At 40.6% G+C, this 26,798-nt stretch overlaps 2 protein-coding genes across 2 annotated transcripts in view; one reads left to right on the top strand and one right to left on the bottom strand.

Moving 5' to 3' along the window:
• Positions 1–640: 640 nt before the first annotated feature.
• On the bottom strand, positions 641–4,396 carry UTP23 (UTP23 small subunit processome component). The gene is made up of 3 exons (XM_032182209.1): positions 4,209–4,396; positions 2,054–2,228; positions 641–1,140 (listed from the first exon to the last, which is right to left on the bottom strand). Exons 1-3 carry the CDS (start codon positions 4,394–4,396, stop codon positions 760–762), a joined length of 744 nt encoding a protein of 247 aa, XP_032038100.1. The 3' UTR covers positions 641–759.
• Positions 4,397–15,074: 10,678 nt separating this feature from the next.
• Positions 15,075–26,798, top strand: part of EIF3H (eukaryotic translation initiation factor 3 subunit H) — an 83,286-nt gene continuing 71,562 nt past the window's right edge. Inside the window, exon 1 of the mRNA XM_032182081.1 lies at positions 15,075–15,230. Within this exon, the coding sequence (XP_032037972.1) occupies positions 15,111–15,230 (120 nt within the window). The 5' untranslated portion in view covers positions 15,075–15,110. The remainder of the gene's footprint in view (positions 15,231–26,798) is intronic.

Below are 26,798 nucleotides of genomic sequence, written 5' to 3'. Positions count from 1 at the left end.
AAAAACTAGATGCTATTAAAATAATGTCAGGTATACCAATGCAATCACATGCACTCCAGGATCCCCTTAATAAAGATGATAAACAGACATACCAGTTCACATGGAGCTTACAAAGTAATTCACGCCTGAAGTGACTTGTTGAGGTCACCTAGTCATTTTGCAGAAGTGTTACCTTTTGTAAAAGCAGATCTGCATTCAAATAATACTGATAAATAAGGAAAGGTTGGACTTCGTGCTTAGGGACATGGTTTAGTGGGTGACAGTGGTGGTAGGGTGATGGTTGGACCAGACAGATGATCTTGAAGGTCTTTCCAACCCTTATGATTCTCTGAAAATACTATGCTTTTAAGTCACTTCCACATTCTGTAACAGAACAACTGTCAAAACTAGTTTTAGTAAGAACAGCAAACTAGATTTAGAAAGAAGTCTAGTATCTTACAAAAAAAACACGTATGAAGTCAAAGAAATATTTCTAAAAACTGTTAATGATCATGTGAATGCTCCAGCAGGAATCACGAAGCTGGAGAGAACAATGAAACTCAAGGGTTCCTAAATATTTTGTTGCACATGCAATTTCTAAACAACAGAATAAATTATTAGGACAATAACCTCAAAATGTTTAAAATGCAATAACAAGCAGTACCATCTCATAAAAATAAGTTTTAATATTAACAACTTAATTGCAATTATGCAGTTTAATCTCGCTTTTTGCAAAGTTCAAACAATGCTCTAGTCCTGCACTGTTGCACAAACATGGATCTATTCCTCCTCGTTCTTCTGCACTGATTGCACAGCTTTTGTTTTAACTCTATTTCGCTTTCTTCTTCTTTTCTTCTTTTCAGCTGAAGCCTCCTTGCTCTCCTGTGTTTTCTTCTTCTTTTTCAGACAGCTGAGAGGATTGGGACCTCCTGCCCTTTTACGTTTTCTTCTCTTTTCACCTTCTTGCTTTGCTAGTCCTTCTTTTTCTTTAAGTTGCACAATGCTTTGCTTTTGGTGCTCTGGAACAAGCTGACTTGTCTGCAACGTTTGAACAAATGCCAGAGACTTAGGAGAGGGTTTGTCTAGCACCATAGTGTTCTGAATAATAAAGAGGAGAGGAACGCCAGCCTTCTTTTTCACTTTGTTTGCTAAATCCTGGTCCTGTAAAATTAAATACTTTTGTCAATATTTTGGGATTAAACAATATTTGCAATTCAAATACACCTACTTTTAATACAAAACTATAAAGATAAATTACATTACAAAAAAGATAAGAAACCTAATCTAGTAGATATAACTGGCAGAGTCTTTCAGAGCAATTTAAATTTAAATGTTTTGCCTTCTGATTAGCTGTACTTCTGATGGAAAATTTATTGTTTCCTTTTTTCTTGCACGTGTAAGCATATATGGATTTTTTGAGAAAAAGTCCCAGTTCACTGGTATTTATTCCATGATTTCACAAAGAACTGACTTGGTTCATTCTATACGAAGCCATTTAAAACTCTCTGTATCATACCTAGGGATAATAATTTTACTGTTAACCATTTAATATCTTGCATATATGTTACGCCTACATTCTCAATACCAGATCTAAGAAAAAACCACCTTGCCTTTCTTACTTGTACACAACTTCTACCTTTATTCTTTAGTTTAAAAAAAAAATCCTTAAAATTGCAGTTATACGGTGTTTTAGCACAATATCATTTCACTTTTCAGACTACTGAGCACAGCAGTTTAGGGCTGCACATATACACACAAGCAATAGACAAACTGACATTCAACTGTTTTTTTTACATGTCAGTAGGCAGTCAGTGCATTTTCTCCACTTTCTGCTAAACTAAGTAATATGCTTCTTGGGTAAAGCAAACAAATTGTTCAGGTAATATCAAGTAATACAGAATATTCTCTATTTCATAATTCGCAATTACATTTAAGAGTGAAGAAGGTTTTACAAGATTAATTTCCACAAGCTATTTAAAAATCTCGTAATCAAGGTTTCCGTAGATTTCATTATCCTTAGGTATCAAAGGATAACTTCAATTGAAATGGTATTACATTTCCCATGAGCATTTACCTGGGTAGCAATAAAGAAGTGATGAGGGTTGCCTTCTTCAACCATGGAAAGTAAACAGGCCGAGCCACTCACAGGATCCTTCTGGTGAGAACAGTTTTGAACTTCACATCTTTGGGCAATTAATTTTGCTCCGTACAGCGGTTTCCCCAGTGATTCCAATTCTTTCAGAACACATCTAAAAAATAAAAGTAACAATGATTTCTAAACAAGGAAATAACTTTTTTTTTTTTTTTTACACAACAGTAAAAGGTTGACATTATTAATTGTTGCATGTGAGTTAATATGGAATGAGCAATGCCCACCTTGTAAGGCTCTGTGATCTGTAAATGGCACCCAGTAATCTGAAAGGATTAACCACCCCAAATGCTTCATTGACACTTCCTTGGTTCCAAACAAAGGAACACAGATAACAACACTAAGTTACATTAAATGGATTTTAAGATATTTTGTATCAAAGACAATGCTAAATCCTAATGTTTATGCACCTGAACCACTACTTAACAAATAAAATTATCTGAATCAGCACAAATTGATTAAACATTACATGCAAGTTAAACTCTGCATTGGTATCCGTCACCTCGCTTCAAACTTGCGTCAGAATCCAACTGATTCACGCAAAAGAAGCTAAAAGATTCTCCACATAATTAAAAATCTGGAAGCTTATGGCTTCACAGCATTCCAATAAGACAATAAAATGCAAAGCTGGAGTCCTCCTCTTGACTCTGCTTAGAGCTAACATGGGTACAGGACAGCACAGCAGTCTATAAGGATGCTATCTTGGATCCTAACTGCATGAAATTCAGAAATGAGCAGGGGATGAAACCTAATCTACCTAACTTACTTTGACTACTGAGTCTTACTATTACATTCCTACCTCTTTCCACATGTATGTATGGCCCTGAAATACAGCTTTAAGAATGTAAGATATTTCTAAGATAACTGTTTACTTTACAGTTATTTTTATATAACTGTTTATTTTACAGTTATCTTAGAAATAACTCCAAGATATTAAATAGCAGCATTCTTCTCTCCTGAGAAGAAATGTTAAGCTTTTGGGGAAAGTATGGAGGTTTCAGATTGTTCTTTTTGTAAAGACAGCCGCAATGAGCAAGATCACTTCCTTAGGGAAGCCCAGGTCATGCAATAGGTGCACTTCCTCACCTACTACAGTGTGCTTACAGTAGAAGAAAATGACTCTGTTCTGCTGTCCTAAGTAAAAACAGGTCAAAAATACCCATGTATATTGCTTAAAAAAGGATGAAGTGACATTTAAACAATTGGAATAACATTTCGATCAGTGATTTGCAAACCTTTAAAAACTAGAGGTATGAATTGGTACTTTCAACTGTTTAGAAATATGGGGCAGTTCTACGCGTGCTATAGGATGGCAGAGTGGTTAATGTTTTTTTCAGGGGTATACATCTTTCTGATATTTTCAGTATGTGCCTCTGTGATGGGCAGCAGGCTATTCCATCCATAGGTGATAGCGATTTTATAGCATGCATTACGAAAAGTCAAATAAGAACAATGGCAATTTCAATGCAAGTTTTTATTTTACACGCTCTGCTTCCACATCTTTGTCTAGCACATCCTTGAGAGCAGCCACTCTGTGGAACGGGTTGCCCAAGGAAGTGGTTGAGTTCCTGGGGGTGTTTAAGGCAAGGTTGGACGTGATGCTTAGGGACATGGTTTAGTGGGTGACATTGGTGGTAGGGGGGTAGTTGGACCAGATGATCTTGGAGGTCTTTTCCACATCTATTGCTTGTATGATACTGGCAGGCTGAATTTCCAGCCCAGCACTACTTCCAACCCTCATACAAGACTGAGCTTGCCTCTGCTGACCTCATTTTGACAAAACCACGCTGGGCACTGGGAGAAACTGAGCCACGTGCCAGCGACACACCAGGTTACCCCCGCCCTACCATCCCTTCCGCAGTATTTGTCATCTGGGGGAGAAGGAAAAAAAAAAAAAAAAAAAAAAAAAAAAAAAAGCAGCTGCTTCTGAAAGAAGCTCCCTTCCCTCCACGCCCTGAGTACACCCCTCCGCCCCCAGCCCCACCGCCCTCCCAAAATGGCGCCGGTGCCTGAGGAGGAGCCGTGCCCGCTCGGGCACCTCCCACCCCGCGCATGCGCCGCGCTGCCCGGCCGTACCGACCGTGTGGTGCAGAGCTGCGTGGGGCCGCCCAGGTAGCCGGGCAGCTGCTCGCGGATCTGGATCTTGTTCTGGAGCGCGGCGTGGCAGAAGGTGCCGTCCAGCAGCACCTGGAAGGGCTCTCGGAACTGGAAGTTGTTCTTGTAGAAGCCCATGTTCTTCTTGGCGTGCTTCTGCCGCCGCAGCTTCATGGCGCCGCCGGCGGAAGCCGCGCTGAGCCCGCCCCGCTTCCCCCGCCCTGCCCGGTGCCGCCCGCCTCCGTGTCCGGCGTTATCGGGTCTCCTTCTCCTTTATCACAGTCACGGAACGGCCGAGGTTGGCAGGGACCTCTGGAGATCACCTAGTCCAGCCCCCCTGCCGAGCAGGGTCACCTAGAGCACTTTGTGCAGGATGGCATCCAGGCGGGGTTTGGGTATCTCCAGAGAAGGAGACCCCACAACCTTTGTGGGCAGCCTGTCCCAGTGCTATGTCACCCTCACAGTAAAACGTGCCCCCTCATATTCAGCCAGAACCTCCTGTGCTTCAGTTTGTGCCCATTGCCTCTGATCCTGTCACTGGGCACAACTGAAAAGAGAGCAGCTCCATCCTCTCAACACGCTCCCCTCAGATATTTACAGCGATGAGGTCTCCCCCCACTCTTCTCTTTTCCAGGATAAACAGGCCCAGCTAACTCAGCCTCGTTTTTTCAATCCCATGTGTTTCTCCACCTCCAGTAATCTGCTGTGCCGGGTGTGTAGCTGAGGAGAACCAGCTGGGTGTCCTGCCCATGGTGCGGGACAACTGTATGAGGACAGCGAGTCGCTTCAGGCACACAGATTACCTGTAAACTAGTTCATTATTCTGTGTTTTGGGACGCTGTTCTAGCACCTACCATTTGTTAAGAGCAGAAATACGCATTTTTTATTTTTTTTTTTCCTAAATCAGTATAATCATTAAACTATAATTAGAGTCCCAGAGAATTCAATGTCAGGGTAGTTCAGGCATGCATTGGCATACTTTTAGGCAGGATTATTCAATTCCTCCTTGTAACGTTTGGCTGTAGTAGATATCTTTATGTATATCAAGTTCTATGTGCACAAAATTAAAGTTGAAAAGCATGTATTCTGCATTTTAATACTTTTTTTCTTTCTTTTTTTTTTTTTTTTTTCATGACGCATAAACAATGCCATTTCACTGTGGCATGGGGAAACAGCTGTCATTCAGAAAGCTGGATGGCACAAACCTCTCCCTGTTCATCTGAAAACCTGAACACACCAGATATTTGGCAGTTAACAAACAGAACTTAATGCCAGTATTTTAGGCATGCAAAGAGGATGTGATATCTTAACACCATCAAAATGATAATTAGAGACATCTGGCTCTGTGCAGGTCCAACAGGAGACATCTTAATGCCAGGGACAACTGTATTACAAGCAAGGTACTGCAGGTACCTGCCAATTTGCTCATTGTAAACAGTCAGTCTGCTCTAAGGTCATTTAGGCAAATACCCACCTGTCATACTGTATTGTTGTTGTTTCTGTGTTAACAAATAGGTATTGGGAACGTCTGCTTCCAAAAAAAGTTACTTACTGTTAAAAGAAGTTGAAAAGCAATGCAATTAGTTACTGTTCTAGAAATTAAAATGTTTAAATGGGGACAAAAAGTGCTTGCAAGATGAAAAGTGCAAATAACAGGTGATTGAAAGTATTTTCCATGGGATATGAGTGTGCTTTTGGCAGTACTTTGCTGTTAAGTCCTTTCCAGCAGTATTCAGGGAGCAGCTCCATGTGTTCATGAGTGTCATGGGCATACGTGGGTACTCGCCCTGTTGTGTGAGCTAAGTGATATGCTGAATTTGTTGTGCTTTATTACATTTCATTCGTGTTGCTGACCTATTCTCATACTGGCATGGTATCCCAGTTCGTCTAATTTCTTAGTTTCATTGTATAAAAAAAAATCAGACAAAACCACTCAGCAAGACTCCAAAGCAAAACCTTAGTAGATGAACTCTATTTTTCTTGAAGTAATCTCCTCCTCCCCCTTCTTTTTCTTTCACAAAATTAACTGCCAAAGACAGGCAGTTATTCCTCATTAAGAACACTTTGCCAGCACATCACACACTAGAGGTGTCGGCTAGAATACAGAACTGCAATGATAACAGCTGCTAATACACAATGAGATAAAAAGGAAAAGCAAGTAAATGAGAGCTTGAACTAGTCATAATTCTGCACTAAATGCAAAGGGAGATATAATCCGGAGTTGGCTGTTAAATACCATTGCAGTGAGATATTTCCCACAGCTCAATTGGTAAATAGTATCATCACAGACAAGTTGTAATGCAATTGGTATGGTAAAAGATGTTCAGAAGGATGGCAGGCAAACCAACAGCACAGATTTCTCCTTCATTGTGTGGAAGATAGCATTAATTGCATGATAGACTACTTGCAATACCATTCAGTGAATTGTATCTCACTTCAGTGCAATTATTCTAAAATTTCCTTTGTGATACATTTTAAATGTTAAAAGTAGTGTCTGTAAGAACACTGTAGCAGTTGAGTACTATATTTTTTCTTCAACATTTTGATAGTATTCTATGTAATGTAAAACTATATATATAATAAAACTATAGATGTAATAAAACTCAGCATTTTCCTTTTACATTCACTTATTTTATTATTCCTGTGAGTCTTCCATAGAGTGGATGTTTTAACAAGAAACTGAAGGTTCTTATAGGAACTGCTGAATCCTGTGGTCACCAGGACCTGGGGATTGTTCCTTCCTGGTTGCTGTAGTGGAGCCATGTACATTTTGTAGGAGACAACCAGGTGCTGGACAAGTATTTACACTTGCATACACATAGAGGGGACACTGACACAGCCAGACATATATGCAACACTACCTGAAATTGTAGATAAGGTAGCAAAGTCTTGTTCTCCCTGCCTGGCTGCTCAGGACTGGAATTCCCAATTCACATCGCATTGCAGATCCCTCACACAGTGGCACAGTCCCCCAGCCCATCCGATATCCTTGCCTAGGAGAGTGAGTTTATACAGAAGAAATAGTTAAGAGAGAATTTTAATAAGAAGACTCTTCCTGCCCCCATTTTTCCACACTTGCTCCTGGATCCACCCTGATTCTTCCTTTCCTGCCTTTGGCCATTTCTGTGAACACCCCCCTGTAAATTTTACATAACTTCACAAGCCCCTGCTGACACCTCATAAAAAAGTTTTGCACAGTTCCATATGCCCCCTCAAATATTTTGTAATTATTGAAATAATAATGTTTTCCCCTCTTTATCAATGACACAGGCTGATGCTCTTCACTGTGGCTTTTTGGGGTGTTCCTTTACTGGCCCATCAGTTTATCACTTAAGAGTGCTGTTCTTCACTCTTGTCTTTGTTACCACCTGCCCAGTTGGTAATTTCTGTGTATCTCTGTGTGTGTAACATACCACTTAAATTGTTATTTGTTATTTCTTTTGTACTGAATTGTCCTTAACCACATTATTTAGTGAACCAAATGCCCTCATTCATATTCCACATACTCTTACAGAGGCCATCTGCAGCACAACAAAACTTGTCATAAAGCTTAGTGGAAGATACCTCTTTGAAATTACTTGTTATTATACTTGTAGTTGTATAGTCAAGAAGTTTCATCAAAAATCTGGCTGCACTACTATAAGATTAAGAGCTTTATTTATTTATTTACTTACTTACATATTTATTTTAAAGTGAACATTTTGTTGAAGAACTGGCATTAACAGGAGACTGCCTTCCAGGAGTATCTTTGTGGAAAAGAAGGTGAAGAGAGTGGAAAATGCTGAAGCACTTCGTAGCCTTTGTAAGCTTTGTTAACTCGCAGGAACTGTTTTTGAAAGACAGAAAACAGAATTTGAAGTGTGGAACTTCTTTGTCTGAAACACGGGGCCCTGACTGCTGCTGGAATACTTGAAAGTCGAGAATACAATTCTGATCTAACAAAACAGCTCCTATGACTTTTGCAATAATACTAATACCTTATGGGTAAGTATTTATGAGAATAAGTACTTACAAATATACAAATTTTATGAAAATAAGCTGTCACACTAGAGAAGGAGACATACATGTATATATACCAAAAGTGTGAGCAGAGCTTCATGCTGAACTTCCCAAACCTGAGCAATGATAAGCCGTGCTTCAGAGGAAATGGCTTCTCCGCTTGCACGCAGAATGACTTGCACCAGAAGAGCATTAGCTCCTTGCAGAGCTGACCGTCTCTTGGCATAAACGAGTTCAGCTCTTGTTTTGAGATACGAGGTAAGGCAAGAGTAGAATTAAGTAACAGAAAATTGCTGTTACATGTGGATTACTTGAAGCTATGGCTGTTCTTTAGCTGTTCTTTATCAAAAAAGCTTTGATGTAGGCCTAATAACAAAGATTTGCCTTAATAGCTGGCACTTGGCAAATGCTTGTAGCTTGGCAGGAAAAAAGATCTCAGCTCCTGATTCTCCCAAACTTGTCCTGTGTCAGACCTTTTTAATCTGAATGTGTTGCTTTTGGGCACATGTTGTGCTCTGTAGTTATCTGCAATAAGTCCTAGCACCAGACATACTTAAAAATGAAAAATGAACTGATTTACGAAAATGAAAGGGGTAGGGTTTTCCTTTACAACATTTGGAATCAAAACTATCATAAATAAACACACGACAGTAAAGCATGGTTGGAATATGTCTGAAAATACTTTCCTAGGGGTATTTTAGATTTTTTTTTTTTTTCCTGAGGTATAAATAGGCCACAGAAGAAGATTCAGCAGCATTTAATACACTAAATTATTATTTGTCAGAATGTTTATTATTCATTGCTGGCTGCTCCTTTCATCACCTTGGGGCTGGTTTTGAGCTTTTGAATTTTACCCTTCATCATGTACATTCATCTTTTACAGTACCTATTTTTCTATTATCTCTTGGGAGTGCAGCATCTGGATTTATAATAAACACGGCTGTGACAATCCCTGCTTTTTCTTTATGGATTGGTATGAACTCAGCAGATGAGAATTTTCCATGTGATAAAGCCTTCAGAACCCTTCTGGTCCTACTGTTACTGTACTCCTTAACTGGAAATTACTTCTGGCTTAAATACCCTAACTACCCATCACGGTACATCCCACATCAATGATCTTGTAAACTGTTTATCATAAAAAGGACACATTTAATGTGTAGGTTAGGATATTTAGTTTCACTACATACTGGTGGCTTCCATGGGTAAGAAAAAGAATCCAGCAGACATCTACGTGGGCTTTTAAGTGGCTGCTTAGTAGCAAATATGTGGAGAATGCTCTGGAGAACAAAGATTTCACAGGAAACTTTAGCTTTCCTACTGGGGCAGAAAGAAATTAGAGGGCTAAAAATAATCAGTGGAATTCCTGACAGTTTTTCAAATGTTATCCCAACCTTTTTATCTCTCTCTCCCTCTTTTTGACCTTGAGCTAAATTTCTATGGGTGCTAAACAAAATGGGTTACATCAGCTAACTAAATCTTTTATCTTTCAGAATAGATACACTAACACACATCACTTAGGTTATGCAGCATTTTTGGTAGACGGAGCTTGTTAAGATGTGCATGTACATACAAACAAAAATCTTCATGCTGCTGCAAGTACACACAGGGGCATCCACAGGGGCAGCCTTGCCTCCTGCACCGTTCATCAAGACTTGCACTCCTTAGTTGCCATTCTGTTCCACGCATGACATTGCAGCACCACTCCCTCTGCACTTGCAGAGCTTGTAGACAAACTTGAACTAAAGTGTGATATCAAAGTGCCATAGTCTATAAAAATAAAAGGTCTGTGGAGTACACAGGACTGGTATTTAACACTGTGTGGTAGCTGATGTGAAAAGTAGATGGAGGGGAAGAATGTCTTTATGCTGCTTTATGCTTTGTCTCCTGTTATGCCTATGGAAGTACTCATTATTTCTTTTTCAGAAGAGCATCCCTCTCCCTCTTTCATTTTTTGTGATAGAAAATAAATATATCTGGTCCACTTTAGTTCTTTTGGATGACTTCACTGTTGTACTTTGGAGACTGGATGAAGTTGGAAGACATAAAACATTTTATATTTTTTATATGGTCACTCCCATCTGTTTCCTGATTTCTTGTTCTTATTGAAGTTTGTTATCTTCTGCATGTGATAGCATGCGTGTCATCAACAATCAGAAGGCACATTAGTTGATTACAAAGATAAGGCTAAACAAATTGACATCAGAAGTGAAATTACATGGTTAATTTCTTTAATTTCTTACTTGAGATGAGAAATTAATTTTATGGCCAAAATTCTGATTTGTCTGAGAGAATCCCATTCTGCTGCATGAGATATTGAACATATCTTTTCACCCTTTCATTGATTTCAGGTAGAAATAGAAACAGAAAAATGGACTCTTTAAATGTGGAGAGAAATGATACATATTCCCTGTACTTACACAATCTTCTAACTTGAACCTTCTATTACAGTAAGAGTTTGGATCTGCTTAGAAACTTCCAATAAGTTTGTGCAAATAACTATTTTCTTTGATTTGCAGGCCCAAATTAGCAGTTAAAATGTCAAAAAGTCTTTTTCATCGGCTAGATTAGGTAATTTTATTGTTAGTTTCTGTGTCATTTTTTGTTTCTGTTAGTTGCATGCTAAAGGTTTTGAGGCGCTATAGTGATGATCCATTAGTAATAACACAAAGTAGCTATGAACAACTTGAATGTGAAAAGAGTGGGTAAGGATAGAAGGTAACTGAAAACAGTTATTGGAAAACAGTTATTGAAAAAAAAAAAAAGGCAGAGAAAAAGTTGAGCAGTAAAAAAAAGTGTTCCAAGAGAAGAGCTCATATTTTTAAAACATTTCCTTCTTGGGCAGAAATATCTTATTATGCTACTGCCCAGAATAGCTGCTCCATTATTATTTTTTTAATGTAATGCTTTTATATTTATTCAAACAAATGCTAAAAGGTTATCTGTTTAAGAGCATGGCTGAAACCACGTATGACCTCTGAAACCTCCATTCTTCTTGAAAAGAAATTGAATTTTCAGAGCTCACATTCTGGCCCTGGAGTTTCTTTATTGCATTTGATGTTTGTCTCCAGGGGTTTCCATGTGGCTGTAGCTCCCACCTTCACCATTGTTCTATCACTGCTGAACCTTATTACTTTCCATTTCTTATTTCAAAAAAAAAAAAAAAAAAAAAAAAAAATCCAATAAAACCAATTTCTTCACTTTGATTCTCTTGGAGAAAATTAGGAAAAAAGTAAGGAATGGATTTCAGTATTGGCACCAATAATGTCTAAAATCACAGTCAGCCCCGTGACAAGTCCTAGTATTTAGAAGTGGGGCAAAATGCCTATACAACTATATAATGTGACGTTAAATTTTCTCATTGAGCTCCTCTGTGGGCATCAGTAAGCACTGGATGAATACCTGACCCTTCCAAAGTTTATTATTTATCAGTGAGACAGGCAGTTGTAGATGCTGTAGACAGAAGTATGCAAAGGGCCTGACTTCGGTGAAGGGATTTATATCTGAACAAAGAGGGTGGAGAGCGCTACCTTATTTATCAGCGAGAGCCTTTGTCACCCTGGAGCTGGTGTGCCAGGGAATATTTCCTTAGAATGGAAATGCTGAGATCAGCAGAACACAAATGGCTGAAAACCCTGAATTACAGAGGGTTTACACATAGCTCTGCTTCCAGGAGCTGTGAGTTTCTGAAATTGCCTTCATGTGGTGCTCCATGCTTCTGAGCACAGCTGCGGTTGATGGATGGGCATTATGGGGGAGCAAGAGGGTGGGTGGGTATCCTATGGGATAAGGGAGTGGTGAGTAACGGAGAGGATAGTATCAAAAGGCAGGCTGTGAATACAAAAGGGATTTCTAAAGGAGAGAAGAGACTGTGCCATTTAGCACGGGCAGAGTTATGTGGAATGAGCTCTGCTGTTGTACGCAGCCATTAAGGACAGCCGTACGGTTCGCTCCCAGATACAAACCTGGCTCCACAAAGGGAAGATGTTAGATGCTGACTTCTCTTTCAAGTGATGTACGCCTGACCTAAGGCAGCGTCAGTGTTACATGTAATGGCACATTGAAGAGGGGCAGCTCTGCTGGGACGTGCCAGGTGCCTGCATTCCACTGCGCTTAAAAGAAGAGGCCTGAATACCTCATCTCCTCCAGATAACTGAACTGGAGACTTCTGTGAGGGTACAAGATATTACAAGGCAATTTTAACTTGGTGTTAGGAGAATCTCTTGCCACTGAGCAGTGGAGATTACTTTAATGCACGTGGTTTCTGTTTGTAGATAATTAATGTTGTTTTAGGCAATTGGAGCTATTAATGCCGCTTTGTATTTGGGGTGCTGTTGTGTCTCAATGCAAGTACAGACTGCTATCTGCGTATCCCAAGTGATTCTTTTGTATTCCTGTACACTTTGTGATAATGAAATTAAGGCATTCATTATGCTCAGAAATATTTGGAATTGCTGAGGGTAGGGAGAAAAAGAAAACAAAACACAACACAGAATTCAGACACAACTCATTAACCAACTGGTAACAAGTCATTGCAGGTTAGCTGATCTCTGGTAACTATTCATGTGGATGGTCTTAGCCTGCAGCATGTACAAAAGTAATTCAGGTTGCTTTAGCCCTTAAGGTAAAGCCAGTCTGCCGATTTGGAAGGGATTACATCTTTGAAGCCTTAATCAGATAATTTCCATTTAGCAGCGCTCCTCCTGCTCGTTGCACTGATACGGTGCGGTGAGGCTGTGCAGGGAGATGACACATCTGACTTCTATCAAGGTTCTTACTTAGGCAGGAGTGAGGAATAAAGGGGCTTTGTTTGGTTCCATCTGCCTTCTGACTTGGACTATCATTTAAAAATGACTAATGGAGTTCAGGCACCACTTGAGTTTTCTCAATTATTTTGTGATGGAAGTCTTATGTTTGTGGTTTTCCTGAGCAGCTTGGGTGATGCTACTCTTTTTTTTTTTTTTTTCTTTTTTTTTTTTTTTTTCTTTTTTTTTTTTTCCCGAGTTTGACATCCTTTTTATGTTCTCTTTTTCAAAAAATCGGTATTTCCAGTGGTGAAATTTTCTATGACCTCTTGCCTACAGTGATGTGATTAGTTCTATATAGTAGGAAGTTGATATTTTTGTTTCGTTTTTCATGTTAATCATAATTAACCAAATTGACTGGCCTGTTCTGGCAGTGCACTAAATAATGTGCAAGTCCATAGAATATGGCTTTTTTATGTGCCCACAGCAATGGCTTTGAACATGCTGATGTTCTGTGCTGTAGATACTATTTTTTTTTTTTTTTTAATTATGTGGACTTTCTGTTTAAAAACTGATAGGCATGAATAATGAATCACATTTATGTTATCCGAGGGGTTTTCATTTCCTTTTCAGATCCCTAGGAATTTGCCAGTGGTAAAGCTCTGTGTGTTTACCGATATACCGATAAAAAGCATTTGCGTGTTTTTTCTTTGTAGATACCTTTCACCAACATCTTTGAAGTAGCCCACAGATCTCCACGAGTCCAAAGGCTGTAGTTGAGAACCACTACATTACCATAATATTGCTTCTTAATCTTAGTTTTCTTCAATTAAAGCTATTTGATTATATTTGTAAATTAAATCTGGGTATGCATGTGTATATAACAGCACCGTGAAGCATTAATATTGAATCAAGTGACTTTGTTCTTTAGAAAAACTTCAAAAGGCAGTGCCAGTGGGTGTGCAACTCATGGAAAGCTGCTAAGGGTAGGACTCCAATTTGCAACACCTACATGATGGTTGAGCTCATTGGCCACACAACACCGCTGTGAAACTCCAGGTTGGTATTGCATCAGCCTTTGTGCAAAGCATTTTTTTGTTTCAAAACAGCACCCTAATCCCGCTGCACATGCACACTTCAGTCTCTGTGGGGCATGTTTGACCTCCTTGATGCTGCAAATTCTGAACTTCACTCTCAAACTCCACTTGATGGATATTCCCCAATGGGAAATCTGAAGTGGGCTTCATCTCACCTATCTTCAGACATCTGTGGTGAGGTGTTCATGGCTAAGCCAGGCATCTGCGTCTGTTGTTATAATCAATACAGATCTTATCAGTGATATCAGTGGCATTTAGGTTTTGATTTCCCTGCTGGGTATGTTTATTATACGAGATTCTTTGCCTGAATCTCTCCTAGCCCTCATGCGGGCAGCTGGTAGGGAGCCTTCTCAGTGATGCTAAGTCCACTTTATTGGAACAGACAAGTGCCGGGCCTGTCTGCTGGAAAACACAGATAATTTCAGTATTGGCGTTGGTATGTTCCCCCTCCCCAGCTAGAAGTTGGCGTCAATCACACTACTGAAAAGGTTCACGGTGGATTTTTATGAGGTTACATACTCAGCAGAGCATCTGGAGAGCGCTGGGGTGCTTGGTACACCTACCTTTCACAGACGATTTAATTTTTCAACTGAAAAGTTGAAAAGTGGGGTTTGGAGTACTTAAAATGAAGGTGGAAAAAAAAGCAAATAACAAGAGTTGATGGTTCACATATCCCTTAAACCCTCTCTTGAGACTGAGGTGAGAGGCTGATATTTTGGGGCTTTGTACGTAACGTCGTGTTTTTGCATCCTGCCTCAGAACATGGGGTGTTATTCACGCTCGAGACAGCTATTCATGTAGCTCCATTTATGTATGTATGTATTTATTTATTTATTTATTTTTTTCAAGCTCAAATCCAACGCTCCCAACCCCCTCTCCTCCTGGAGGTGCTCCCCCCACCACCTCCACACCCTGCGCATGCGCGCCCCGTTCCCCCTCCTCCCTCCTCCGAGGTGTTTCCGCCCGGAGCCTTTTCGCCGCGCACCGCCGCGCCTTAAAGCCCCGCTTCCGGGGTTTCGCTTCTCTCTTTCCGGCGGGGTGTCGGTGGGGATGGCTGCACGCAAGGAGGGCTCCGGCGCGGCCGGCGGCGGCTTCGGCGCCTCCAAGGGCAAAGGCAAGGCCGCCGCCGCCGGGGACGCGGCCGTGAAGCAAGTGCAGATCGACGGGCTGGTGAGTGCCCGCCCCGGCGGCCCTGGGGAGCAGCGGCGGCCTCGCGGCCCGGGCTCGTTCCCGCAGCGCCTCCCCGGCTGTCAGCCTCTGCCTCTGTCCCTAACCCTGCTCTGCTCCAGGGCCCTCGCTTTGTGCTTCCTCCGTGCGTGTCCAGCGCTGCGGGGAGGTGTGGGAGGTGTTGGCAGGCGTACTGGGTTTGCCTTCATCCCTTGTGCCTTTAACCTTCTTTGTCTGGCTGGCCACAGCTTACCGCGTTTTATGAGTAAGAGATAAAAAGCCAGAGTGAAGCTGTTCTAGCGGGGCTGTTTCTGAACTGACCACGCAGACCTTGAGCAGAAGTGTCTACTGAAGTTGGTTCTCAGTCTTGCTGCTGGTACTCGCTGTGTCAGTTCCTATCTGCAGTTGGCAGTACTCAGAAATATCACAGAGTGGGGAAAATAAATAATTTATTGAGTGTTTAAGAGCATAAACGTTGTTTACTTTTTCATTATCTTTGCCAGGAGTCACTGGAGCACTGTGAAGGGTTGATATAATAGTAATGGGAGCAGCTCACCATTTTGGGACAAGTGTTCAAAAACCTGTTTGGCATCAATTAGGGGTAGACTCCCTTGTTATTCCAAAGTTACAGTTCAGTAAATGTTTGGGAAGATGAGTAATAATTTATTTCTCTATGCAGGTTCTTATGGTTGGGAAGAGAACATTTGAAGTAATGGCTGAGAGTATTTCTACAGTACAGTGTCTAGGTATTTACAGCTTCAGTGTACATGACTTATCCAAAGGGGTAATGAATACTGACCAGTCATTATTTGTAGTCCCAAAACCAACAACTGACAGTGGGTTGCTGCTGTTGCAAACAGGCTAGAAACAGATGGACTCCAGTGTATGTGTGTGTCTGTAGCTTTTTGTTAACAAGTTCGAGGGAACACTGGAAAAAAAAAGTGAGCAGAACACAGGCTGGCACCTCTAATTCAATTTCTCTGAGTGTAGGAACTTTTAAAATCAATTTTCGGTTTAATAATAACTATTAGATGTGATTTCTTTTGTCTCTCTCTTAACTAAACAGAACAGATATTTCAAAACTGTTCTCTCTCAGATGTGTAATTTACCTTGTGAACTACAGCATATTCACATCAGGTGTGAGTGGCCCTGGTGGTATCCTTCTGACTATCCAGCACATGTTCAGCAATGCTTTTTGCTTTCTTTTTTTAATCTTGTCTTCATTTGTTACTCAGATACACTGTGCTAGTGTCTCTTGTCTAGAGGTGAAGGTGGCTTACTGAAAGCACTGGAAAGCTTTCACCCTTCCACCTGCAGATGATCTCAATGGATCTTACACAGAGCTCTCTCAGGATGCTAGCAGTGAGATTCACAACCTGCTGTGGTGCCGGGGGTGAAGAGAAGCATAAATCTACTCGCCTTGTAACTAAAGTGGCTCCCAAGTCCTAAGCTTGTTCTACTCAAAATCTGCTAAAAACTTTTCTAGCCTCCTGCTGATTTGAACGTCTCATCTGTTCTCTCACAAACTAATGGGCCTTAATTAGCCTTGACCAGAGTAATGACATGCCAGAACTGGGGATGAAGTGGTGGGAGTCAGGCAGTCAGTGATCTATTTCCCTCTGCTGGCGCCACATGTCCTGCTGGTGACATCAGTAATGCTGTCAGATGGAGCTGCTCTGAAAACAAAGGCACAGACATGTAGGTTGGTTTGGATTTGCTTATACAAAATAGAAGATGCATCAGTCTTCTGTGTGTGTGAGAATACAGAAGTACTTCCAGAAAGAAGGATTTCAGCGGAACAGTAAAAGAAAATAATACTGGTACTGGAGAAGTTCTAAATGTCAGCTTCTAAATGTTCTAAATGTCTGGCTTCCTCTTAACTACAAAATACTCTACTTGTGCCTAATTTAACTTCTTTCTCATTTTAATCTGATGATTTCCTTATTTTATTATGCAGTGGTGCCATTTGGATTTAGTTCATGTGCATTTTTGTTTCAGGTAGTGCAAGAGTAAATTAAAAACCACAGTCATGGTGGAAGTAAAAGTGAACAAAGAAATCCTGACTGTTAAGATTGGCTAAGTCCATGTAACTTTAAAAAAATGTTAGCACTCTATTAGTGTGCTCCACAAAATAATAGTACAAAAGCTTAGGAAGATTCAGGAAGGTGTCACATTATAGACACTTGGTAACTTGAATGAAGCACCTGAGTGCTTTTTCTTATGAAGTCCGTTCTGAAATGAAATGTGGATGTAATTTTCCAGCCTTCACAATTTGACAGGAAGAAGAGCACAAGTCTGTACCCTTTTCTGCTACTACAGCTGCGAACTCAAGAGTCAAGTGATGCTTACATATGACTAGCTGCTCGGCTGCAAGATGATGAGATTTAAAATATCTTACTCTGTTTTATTAGCTTGAGCAGATCTGGTTTAGTTTTTCTTTGTGACAGAGTTAAGGTCACCTTATAATCACCTTTTGCCACTTGAGAATGGGATGTTAAACAACTCAGACCCGGAAAGACTAAAAGTTGCCTGGATTTCTGATTGTCTCTGGAACTTGTGCACAGTCACCTGCCTGGTGGTGGCTCAGGGCAGCTGGTTCTGGATGTCCAGCTGCATTCACAGCTGCTTGTAACTGCCTTTAATGGCAGGGGCATTGCTTAGAGATGGAAAGAGATGTGGTTGTGACCAGACACCAAGGATGTCTTGCCCCTTGTAGGTAATTAAATGTTGTCTCTGCTCACTGGTTCATGGGAAGCAGGGATTATAGCATGCTTTTCCTAAGCTTCAGCCATGGAGGAGGAAGAGAAGCACAGACCTGGGGGGTGCACGTGGGAGAGGGAAGAATGCATAGAAGGAAAGGACAAAGGCTTTCTGCCCAGTTAATTGTTTTCAACAGGTTGTCTGATCCCTTTTTTCCTTGCTGAATGGAGAAGTAGCAGCAGTGTGTAGCCTTGTATGTTTCCTGGAAGCCTCTGGATTTTTGTGTAGATAGTGGTGTCCAGATACATGAGCACCATATTGGAGCTTGAATGCTTGAGTGTTTCTGACAGAATTTATGGGTGTAGTGTAGAGAAGGTTGTGCCTGACCTTGGAACTTGTATTTCTCCCATGCTTCTAAGCTTGCCAGCTTTTCAGTTCCATGGGTGAGTGGCTCTTAGTAGCAAACACCTCAGGTGTCACTTGTGATTTGACCCCAGAGGTGTAGTCATTATTTTACCCTATCTGAAATTATGGCATTGCTTTACATTTATTTCATAATTTGCTTTTTTTTTTTTTTTCCCCCCTCCAAGAGATGCTGTTGGTCTCCTGTTTATCGCAGTCATTCAGATTCTTTGGGGGTGCTGGTCTGAATTTTTAGAGTTCAGCTGCTGTTATTAATCTGATCTGTTTCACTGATCTGATACTTTGCTTCCATGAGGTTCAGTAAACTTCAAGCTGTAAGCTGATGAATTTTGGAATATTGGTAGTACTGATTCCTTTATTGAAAGAGGTTTTGGGACTAGCTGAGTAGAGCTGGCAGTTTTATGGTTACTTACCTGTGCAATTAAGTGACCTATATAAGAGATGTGTGGACGTGGTGTAGTGGTGGACTTGTAGTGTTAGGTGATGGTTGGACTTGATGATCCTGAAGCTCATTTCCAACCTAAATGTTCTGATTTTTTTCCAAATCTTCACGTTTGTTTCCTTAATGCTAACAAACACCATCTTTCCTCTTTTTCCTTTAAGTCCTGTAGTCATATGGGATCTGACTTTTTATTATCTCCATGCCACAGTTCTGTTAGTGTTCAGTGTTAGGATCATACTACGAGATGCAGGAGCCTGTGTGGTGCAGGGTTTCAGATGTAAGTACACTTACATCTACATCAGATGTAAGTACACTACATCTTACAACTTGTAGGAAGTGGGATGTTGCTGGCTTCTTCAGAACGCTGTTACTGTCTTCTCTTCAGGTGAGAATTTAAAATTAGAGAGGTTGACAAGGAAATTATTGTTGTACCCACTGGGTTAATGATCAAGGTACTTTTTCTTGACATTTAAATAAGAGCTACCATAAAAATATTGTGAAGAACTGTGTTTGCTGGATTTGTTATCTCTAAGTCTTTCTCAGAATGGATGTTTTGCTCTTGCAGTTTTTATTTGGGGTCTTTTGCGCATACACCAGAATATAGCCCTTAACTGTGCAAGTGCCAGCTGTTTGCTCTGCAGGGCCTTTGCATTGTGTATCTCACACAGCAAAGTGAGTAAATGAGGCAAAGAGGACAAACTCAGATACTAAAACAACTGCACCGTGACAGTGAGAGTAACTGGAGCAAGTTTGTTTGTCCTTAAGAAGCCCTGTGTTCCACTTGGGCGCATCACTGCAATGGGAGTCTGCAGCCGAACCTTGTTTCAAGTTTGTAGTAACTCTTCATTTAATTTTTGCAGTATTCCTTTTTTTTTTTAAAATAAAGTAATCATATGCATGCCAATATTATTTAGGCTCAGCATAACATCGTGTTCCTGCCTGCAGCAGGCTGTTGGGTGACCCTGTGTTTCTTCGTTTGTGTGCTGTTTTTCCATTGCTTCATAGCCTCATCTTGTGAACTTGCACTCTCAGGTAAGCTTATACAAAGTGAAACTTTCAGGCATGCCATGGAAAAAGTTTACAGATCATCCAGTTTTTAAATTTTTCATGAAGTGTGCTGTAGCTTTAATAAGAGCTTCTGAATTTCCACCAAGGTTTGGAGACTTTCTAGAATGCTTTTTGTAGTGAAACTTCTAATCCTATTCAACTAGGATTGCACCAAGGGCCTCCTCTGTGCATTTCTGCACATCTCACAATTTCAGTGGTAGTGTAGGCAAGGTGTAAAGCTGTAAAAATGGGGACAAGCTGCTGTGTCTCTTGGAGACGTGAGATCAGGTAGGGTGAATAACATTTTTGCTAGGTAAGCATGAAAGCTGATGTCATGTAGAAATCAAACTAATATTAAGCAACATAGTTACTGTATCTGGTGGGCTGTGGGCCATGTCAGACCATTAGTATGAGGATAATGGGCACATGGAAGCTTTCTTCTGCAAAAATAACAATTGTGGGTTGGGTAACAGGGATCTTTTAGTAAGGCAAGTGTCCTGGCTGTCAGACCAGCTAAGTGCTTTTTATTTATCATGTTTATCTCCTGAGTAGTCACACAGAAATACATTGTTATTGGGAAGCTGTTTAATTTTTTGCATATCCTGCATTATGCGAGGATATTCCAGGAATAAACATACAATGAGTAACTGCAGAGATGTTTTTTGCAGAAAAACAGCTTCTCAACCAAGTAAATCCTTAAACACCAATATATGACTTTTTAAATCTAATTCTAACCTCTGTTGAATATATATATGCATTCAAAAACTATATTCAGAGATACTTTTGGAGAACATTGACTGGACAATAAGGCTTCCTCATTTATTGCTCCTGCGTAGCGATGTAATTACAACCATAACAACATGATAATGCATTAAAATGCTAGCTGCTCTTATTGCTTCATTAAAAGAAATGATATTTCCTGTTTTATTAAACCATTGTGTAGGAGTCATTTTCACATTTATGGCCATTATGCATAAATTTTATGTGTTGTAGGAAGTAGTAAAACTTATATAGACTTCTCAAAACTACTGTAGGTTGCTGTTCCTTTATCTTTGTAGTTGTTAATGTGGAAAACCTTAATACTAGTAACAAATTGCTAGTCTGGAGTTAGTGAGTATTGCCCAAGCTTTCAGCAGAAGCCTTTGTGGATAGCAGCATGCCTAAATCTTTAGGCCATCAAACTCGGAGGTGAAGTATAGAGGCACTATTAATACTCCAGATGGTGTTCCAGTGTCAGGTAATATTCTATCTATTTAATTCTCTGAATATGTATTGAGGCACATTTTTTAAAATTTGCAATAAACTCAAGCTAAATCTTAAGATATCCTTGTCTAGTTAAATAAAATATAAACACACGTTGGCCTAAATGTAACTTCTAGCCATTGTCCAGACATACTTGTAGGCTTTATATTTGCACTAGTGTGGCTATAGTGTAGATACGAGATTTGACTGACTTACTCCAAGGTTGTTACTTTAAGCTTCATTACATTATCCCTGGGTTGGTGATGTAGTGTGCTTAATGGTTTGTGTTCTTGTTTGTGGTATGAAGAGCTTTGTTGTTTTTATGTTCTAATCTACATAAAAGCTTGTGAGCCTGCCTTAAAGAAAATTGAGCTGTTTTTTCCATAGTTACTTTACTTGCAGTCATGGTATTTAAGTTGCTTGTACCTTGTTTTCTTATTACCAGCTATTTTTGCCCTGAAAGTACATGTATATGATAAACAGGATCACGTTCCCAGCTGTTGATAAGGAAGGCCTAGGTAGCTTCAGGGGTAAGGGGCTCTTGAAGATGATTTGTCTGATCACAGTAAGTGAAAACACAAGATCACATTTCCTGGTAATTAGTTCTCAAGACTCATCTTTGAATACTTTTTTAAGGAGAGCTTTTGAGATGCTCAGAAGGAAAGCAATACACTTCCATAGCATTTAAGTACGTTTCATTTAAAATTTATAATGAAAGAAGCCTGTATTGAATTGCCTTAATTTTTGACATTTTCTTAAGTTTTGAAGACTGTGCTTTTCCAGTTTTCCTTCTGGTTTCTTCCTCTCTCCTTATCCAATCTGAAGACTTTGCAAAAAATGCCCAGGCTGTGTGCTCTGCTTGCTGCTCTCTGTACAGCTCTGCATGCAGAAAGGGATTTTAGGACCGTGTGTCCTTCAGGCTGCATTTTGTTTTCTGTGTCCTTCCAAAGAAGTCTGAATGGTATCTTAAAGTGTGGTCTCTTTAAAATGTAGGTCAGATTAAGTAGAGACTGAGAGTGTGTGAACTGAAGTCTAGCTGGATGTCTTCCTGGAAACTCGAATGGTGGAGAACATGCAGACATTTGGTATTGGTTGGGTGATTTTACATATCTCCATATTATGTACACACATTGTATTAATATTCAGGTATGATGAGTTGCATGAATATAACCCAGAGGGGAGCATGCTGATGAAGCAGTGCTTCCATTCAGAAGGGAGAGTACTAATGTGTACTACCAAGTTGTAAAAGAAAGAACCTCACTGGAATATACCTTCAATTTTTTCAGGCTTAGTGGAAGTGCCAGTGAAATTTGGGGGCTTTTTTCCTCACCCCTTCCTTCTCCAAGTAGCTAAGTTTGTTGGTAACACTTTGGTAGGATTAATAGCACTCTATGGAAAATGTTCTGCAGTGTTTGACTTGTTGGGTTTGGGTGGTGAGGTTTTGGTAGTGAGGAGCAGGGTGGCCTCTGAGCAGAGCCCAGCGGCTGCCCCATGTCAGAGCAGAGCCAGCTCCAGCTGCTCCAAAGGGACCTGCTGCTGGCCAGAGCTGAGCCACGGAATGACACTGGTTGGGCCTCTGGGAGAGCAGATTGAAGAAAATGGGGGGTAAAAAACTGCTGTGCCACACCAGCTGAGAGAGAGGAGTGGGAAAACATGAGAGAAGCGGCCCTGCAGGTGAGTGCAGCAGGAGGTGCTCCAGGCAGGCAGCAGCAGTTCCCCCGTGGCCTGGGGAGAGGCCCCTGGTGGAGCAGGCTGTCCCCCTGCAGCCCATGGGTCCTACATGGAGCAGATCTCCACGCTGCAGCCCCCCCATGGGTGGAGGAGCCCCCACAGGAGCAGGCCCCGGGCCGGAGCTGCAGCCCGTGGAGAGGAGCCCACGCAGGAGCGGGGGGCCTGGGGGGAGCTGCCAGCACCCATGGGGGACCCGTGCTGGAGCAGTTTGCTCCTGGGGGATGGACCCTGTGGGACGGAGCCGTGTGGGAGCAGTGCTTGAAGAGCTGCTGCCTGTGGGCAGCCCCTGCAGGCTCAGTTCGGGAAGGATGGCATCCCGTGGGAGGGAGCCCATGGGGAGCAGGGGCAGAGAGGGACCGTGAGGAAGCGGCAGAGGCGAAGTGTCAGGGACTGACTGCAGCCCCCATGCCCCTGCACCACTGAGGGGGAGGTAGAAGATGATGGATGGGGGGCAAGGGGGAAGGTGTTCTTAGACTGCTTTTAGCTTTCCCTGCTCCAGTCTGTTATTAATTGGCAATAAATCAGATTAATCTCCCTTATGCTGAGTCTGTTTCGGCCATGAAGGTAATTGGTGAGTGATCTCCTGTCCCAGCCCATGAGTTTTTTGTTGTATTTTCCTCCCCATCCTTCCGAGGAGGGGGAGTGAGAGCGGCTGCGTGGTGCTTGGCTGCCTACCAGTGTGAAACCACAACAGCCAGCTTTGTCTGTTACCACAGCAACAGCCGTATAAATCCAAGTGGTAGGGAGTTGAATGAAGTGTGCCAAGAATATGATCTGTGTTCTTTATTCCCCTTTTTATGTTGGCACATTCCTATTTAAAACAAACAAAATCTTCTTGTTGTTGTTGTTTTGCTAACCTAGTGTTCCTCCAGTCCTTGGTCTGTGAGTGGTTTCTTCTAGTGTGGAAGAGACTTGCTATTTATTCCAAGCTGTTGCTCTTGCCATCAATTACACTCCTAAATATAGACATTATCCCCTTTGAGATTTCTTAATTTAAAATGGCTGAAGCACCTACATTGAGGTGGTTTGAGGATTAAAATTTCAGCATCTCTTCTCAGTGGGTAGCAGGTATACTTGCTAACAAAGCACAAACTTTAAATGATTTGTAAGAATGCATTGGAGCACTCAGCATCTACTAAATGTCACGGTAAGTATACTCCAGTGAGGCATTTAAAGCTAAAACATCTGGTATCACTTCGTACTGTGAAACTGGTGTGCTGACAAAAGGAGTTAATCTAAACGTGGAGGTGGTTTAAATGTGTTGAACAGTGTTAGGCTTCAGACTTGAAGGGGAAAATATAATTTCAAAACAGCCTTTTCTTTCCTGTGTGCAAGGAGAAATAATATGTTGCCCTCTGTGCTACTGTCATTTACAGTCAAACTCCTTGTTATTTGCTGTTCTTGCTATGTGCACATCGGTCTCTCGCCTTGTACTTGTGTATGCATAGCTCTTAAAAACAGTGTATTGTGCTCTGTTGGTTCCCACTGGGCTGTTTTAATATTAAGGAGAATATTGCCACCAAATATCAAATAATTCACTACGTTTTAATGATGAAAGTGTCACATCAGAAACAAAAGAGCTAGTAAACATTACCTTTGTGTCTTATTGCAGGTGTTAGTTTTGACTGAGCTGCCTAAGACTGGAGAGGAGAAAGTAGCCGGGTTAGCTGCTGAGGCAGTACATTGCCCTCTTGCACACTGAAATATTTTTAAACATGTTCCTTTGGTTTTTGTTTTATTGTAATAAAATTAGATCTTTGCAGTTGTCATGCAGCGTGATATAGTTCAGGGAAGTGTAAGATCCAGCAGGACATTGGCAAGAGATAGAGATTCTGAAAGGCCTTTTGTGGTACATATAAAACAAACGTCTTTTATGCCTTATCTAATAGTTTTTAGTTAATAGTTCCACCCTTTAAACAAATCTTACAGACTTCATGAAAGGTTTTGGAAGAGGAGAAAGTCATTTTCTTTTTTTGGTCTTTGAAAAAAGATAATGTATTTTCAATTTATTGCTGCTGGCTTCTTTCCTATTAATCTTTCTTTGCCAGATATTTTTTTTAGATCTGATTCCTGTGCATATTATTTTCCCTTGTTTACATGCATGCTCAAAATGTATTCTCAGTGATGGCAGTCTGAGCATGCTGCATTTTTAAATCTTCGGGAAGTGTTAAGATTATAGATGTCACGTCTGCTTTAACACCAGTGCTTAGCAGTTCAATTGTTACTGCATGTTACATGGTATCATCTTAATGGAAAGTAAACATATTTATGTGCAATTGGAAAATTTCATGCTTGTGTAGTTGTCTTGTTAGTGTTTTGTAGGATTATTCAATAATCCAAAATCAAGAATACGAAGCAAAGACAATATAAGTTATTTAACCTTGATAATGTCTTGTGTAACATGCACGCACAAGGTTATTTAGGAATAAGTGTAGGAATACTCTCGAATTACTTGTGTGTGTATGCTTGTTTCAGATAAGCATTTTATTCATTTTTATGGCTTAATCTAATTTTAAAGTTAATAAAGACTTGTTGTTCACTGGAGTTTGAAGATGCACCTGAATTTTGTTGTGTATATGCAATAACAGGCTAATTTTCTATTATGAATATTTGGTCCTTTACTGGAAAAGGAGGGTTGGGATGTTGCTTTGAGCAGATAAAGCTTGGCAGTTTCTGCTGTTTTTCTTAAACATTATATCCTGCCTTGCTGTCTGCCTGCTGCACATCCTTCCTGTTCCACAGAGCCCTGTAGCTGTACAGTATGTAGTAGACATATTTTTTTTGTGTTAAGAAAGTGTCTGTTTCGTGTTCAGTATCTTTGTTGGAGGTATAAGTTGCTTTTTGTCTGTATTCTCTATATACGCAGATCTGAGGACAATAAGCAAGCTCCTTTGTTAACATAGGGCTGAGTTCTCAGCACTTAGCACTCCATTTTTTTGTTACATTATTGATACTGAAAATCAGCAGTGTTAAAGCTTTTAAATTTATTTTAAGATGGCACACAGTATTTACTTCAGCTATCAAATCAGTGTTTGAGGATAATACAGAAGGCTGTACTACCTTATCCATTGGTTCTCCCAGTGAGAAAATGAGAATGTTAATATTAGCAGGGAGATTAAACACCAATATTAGCTATTATTAGAAATGAGCTCTTTCAGAAGTGGTTTTCACACCTCCTTTTTCAGATGGAGGTACAAAAGCAAGTCTCTCTGAATTATGGGGAAGCTGAAGGTTACCAACAATAGCTCATTATTGGTGGCTTTTTTTTCCTCCTGCAATTTTATGTTTTAAGTCCCCAGGAAAGCTGAGACCCTGTCCAGTCTGTTCTCAGAATTGCACTACTGTTACTAGGACAATCTTTTTCGATCTCAGTCCTTTAGTGCATAATCAAGAGTTTGTCCAAAAGGGTAAGTGCTTGAATGTGGAAAACACGTCATGCAAAAGGTTATAAATGATTAAAATGTCGTACAAGTCACATCTAGCAGGGATTTTACTGCCTACTTAAAAGCATCTGTTGAATGCACGTGGAGGTCATCTTTTTTAAGACATGCTGTCAAACAGTACGTGTATTCCTGTAGTGTTGAGCAGGTTATGATGGACTTTGCAAAGGATCAGTTGGTGGTGAAAACCAGCCCTCCCCCTGCCAAGTTATACCCTATTTCACTAGTTTTTGAAGGCCAAATAGATAAGGGTGACTTTCTTGCAGTTTCTCTTCAGCTTCAAAATGATAGTAGTTTTGCACAATTTGATTGAAAATATTGATTAGTAAAATTGGCTGCTGCTGCTTGTGGCTGTCATCTTGAAATCATTTAATGGGAAACTGCTGGAAGTTGATGCTTAGGAGTAAACCTGCTTGCAAATGCACTGCTAGTTCAATAAACACTCCAATAATTCAACAATGGCAGTTTACTACTACACAATATATACATGTTGTGTAAGGCTCTGGTGTACGAAGCCTTGAAACTGTGCCTGCCTTCACTATTTCT

This window comes from Aythya fuligula, chromosome 2, assembly GCF_009819795.1.
Source record: "Aythya fuligula isolate bAytFul2 chromosome 2, bAytFul2.pri, whole genome shotgun sequence".
In the NCBI taxonomy this organism is placed as follows: Eukaryota; Metazoa; Chordata; class Aves; order Anseriformes; family Anatidae; genus Aythya; species Aythya fuligula.
Note: the sequence above shows the minus strand (reverse complement) of the source record. Positions and strands in the feature narration are given on the sequence as shown.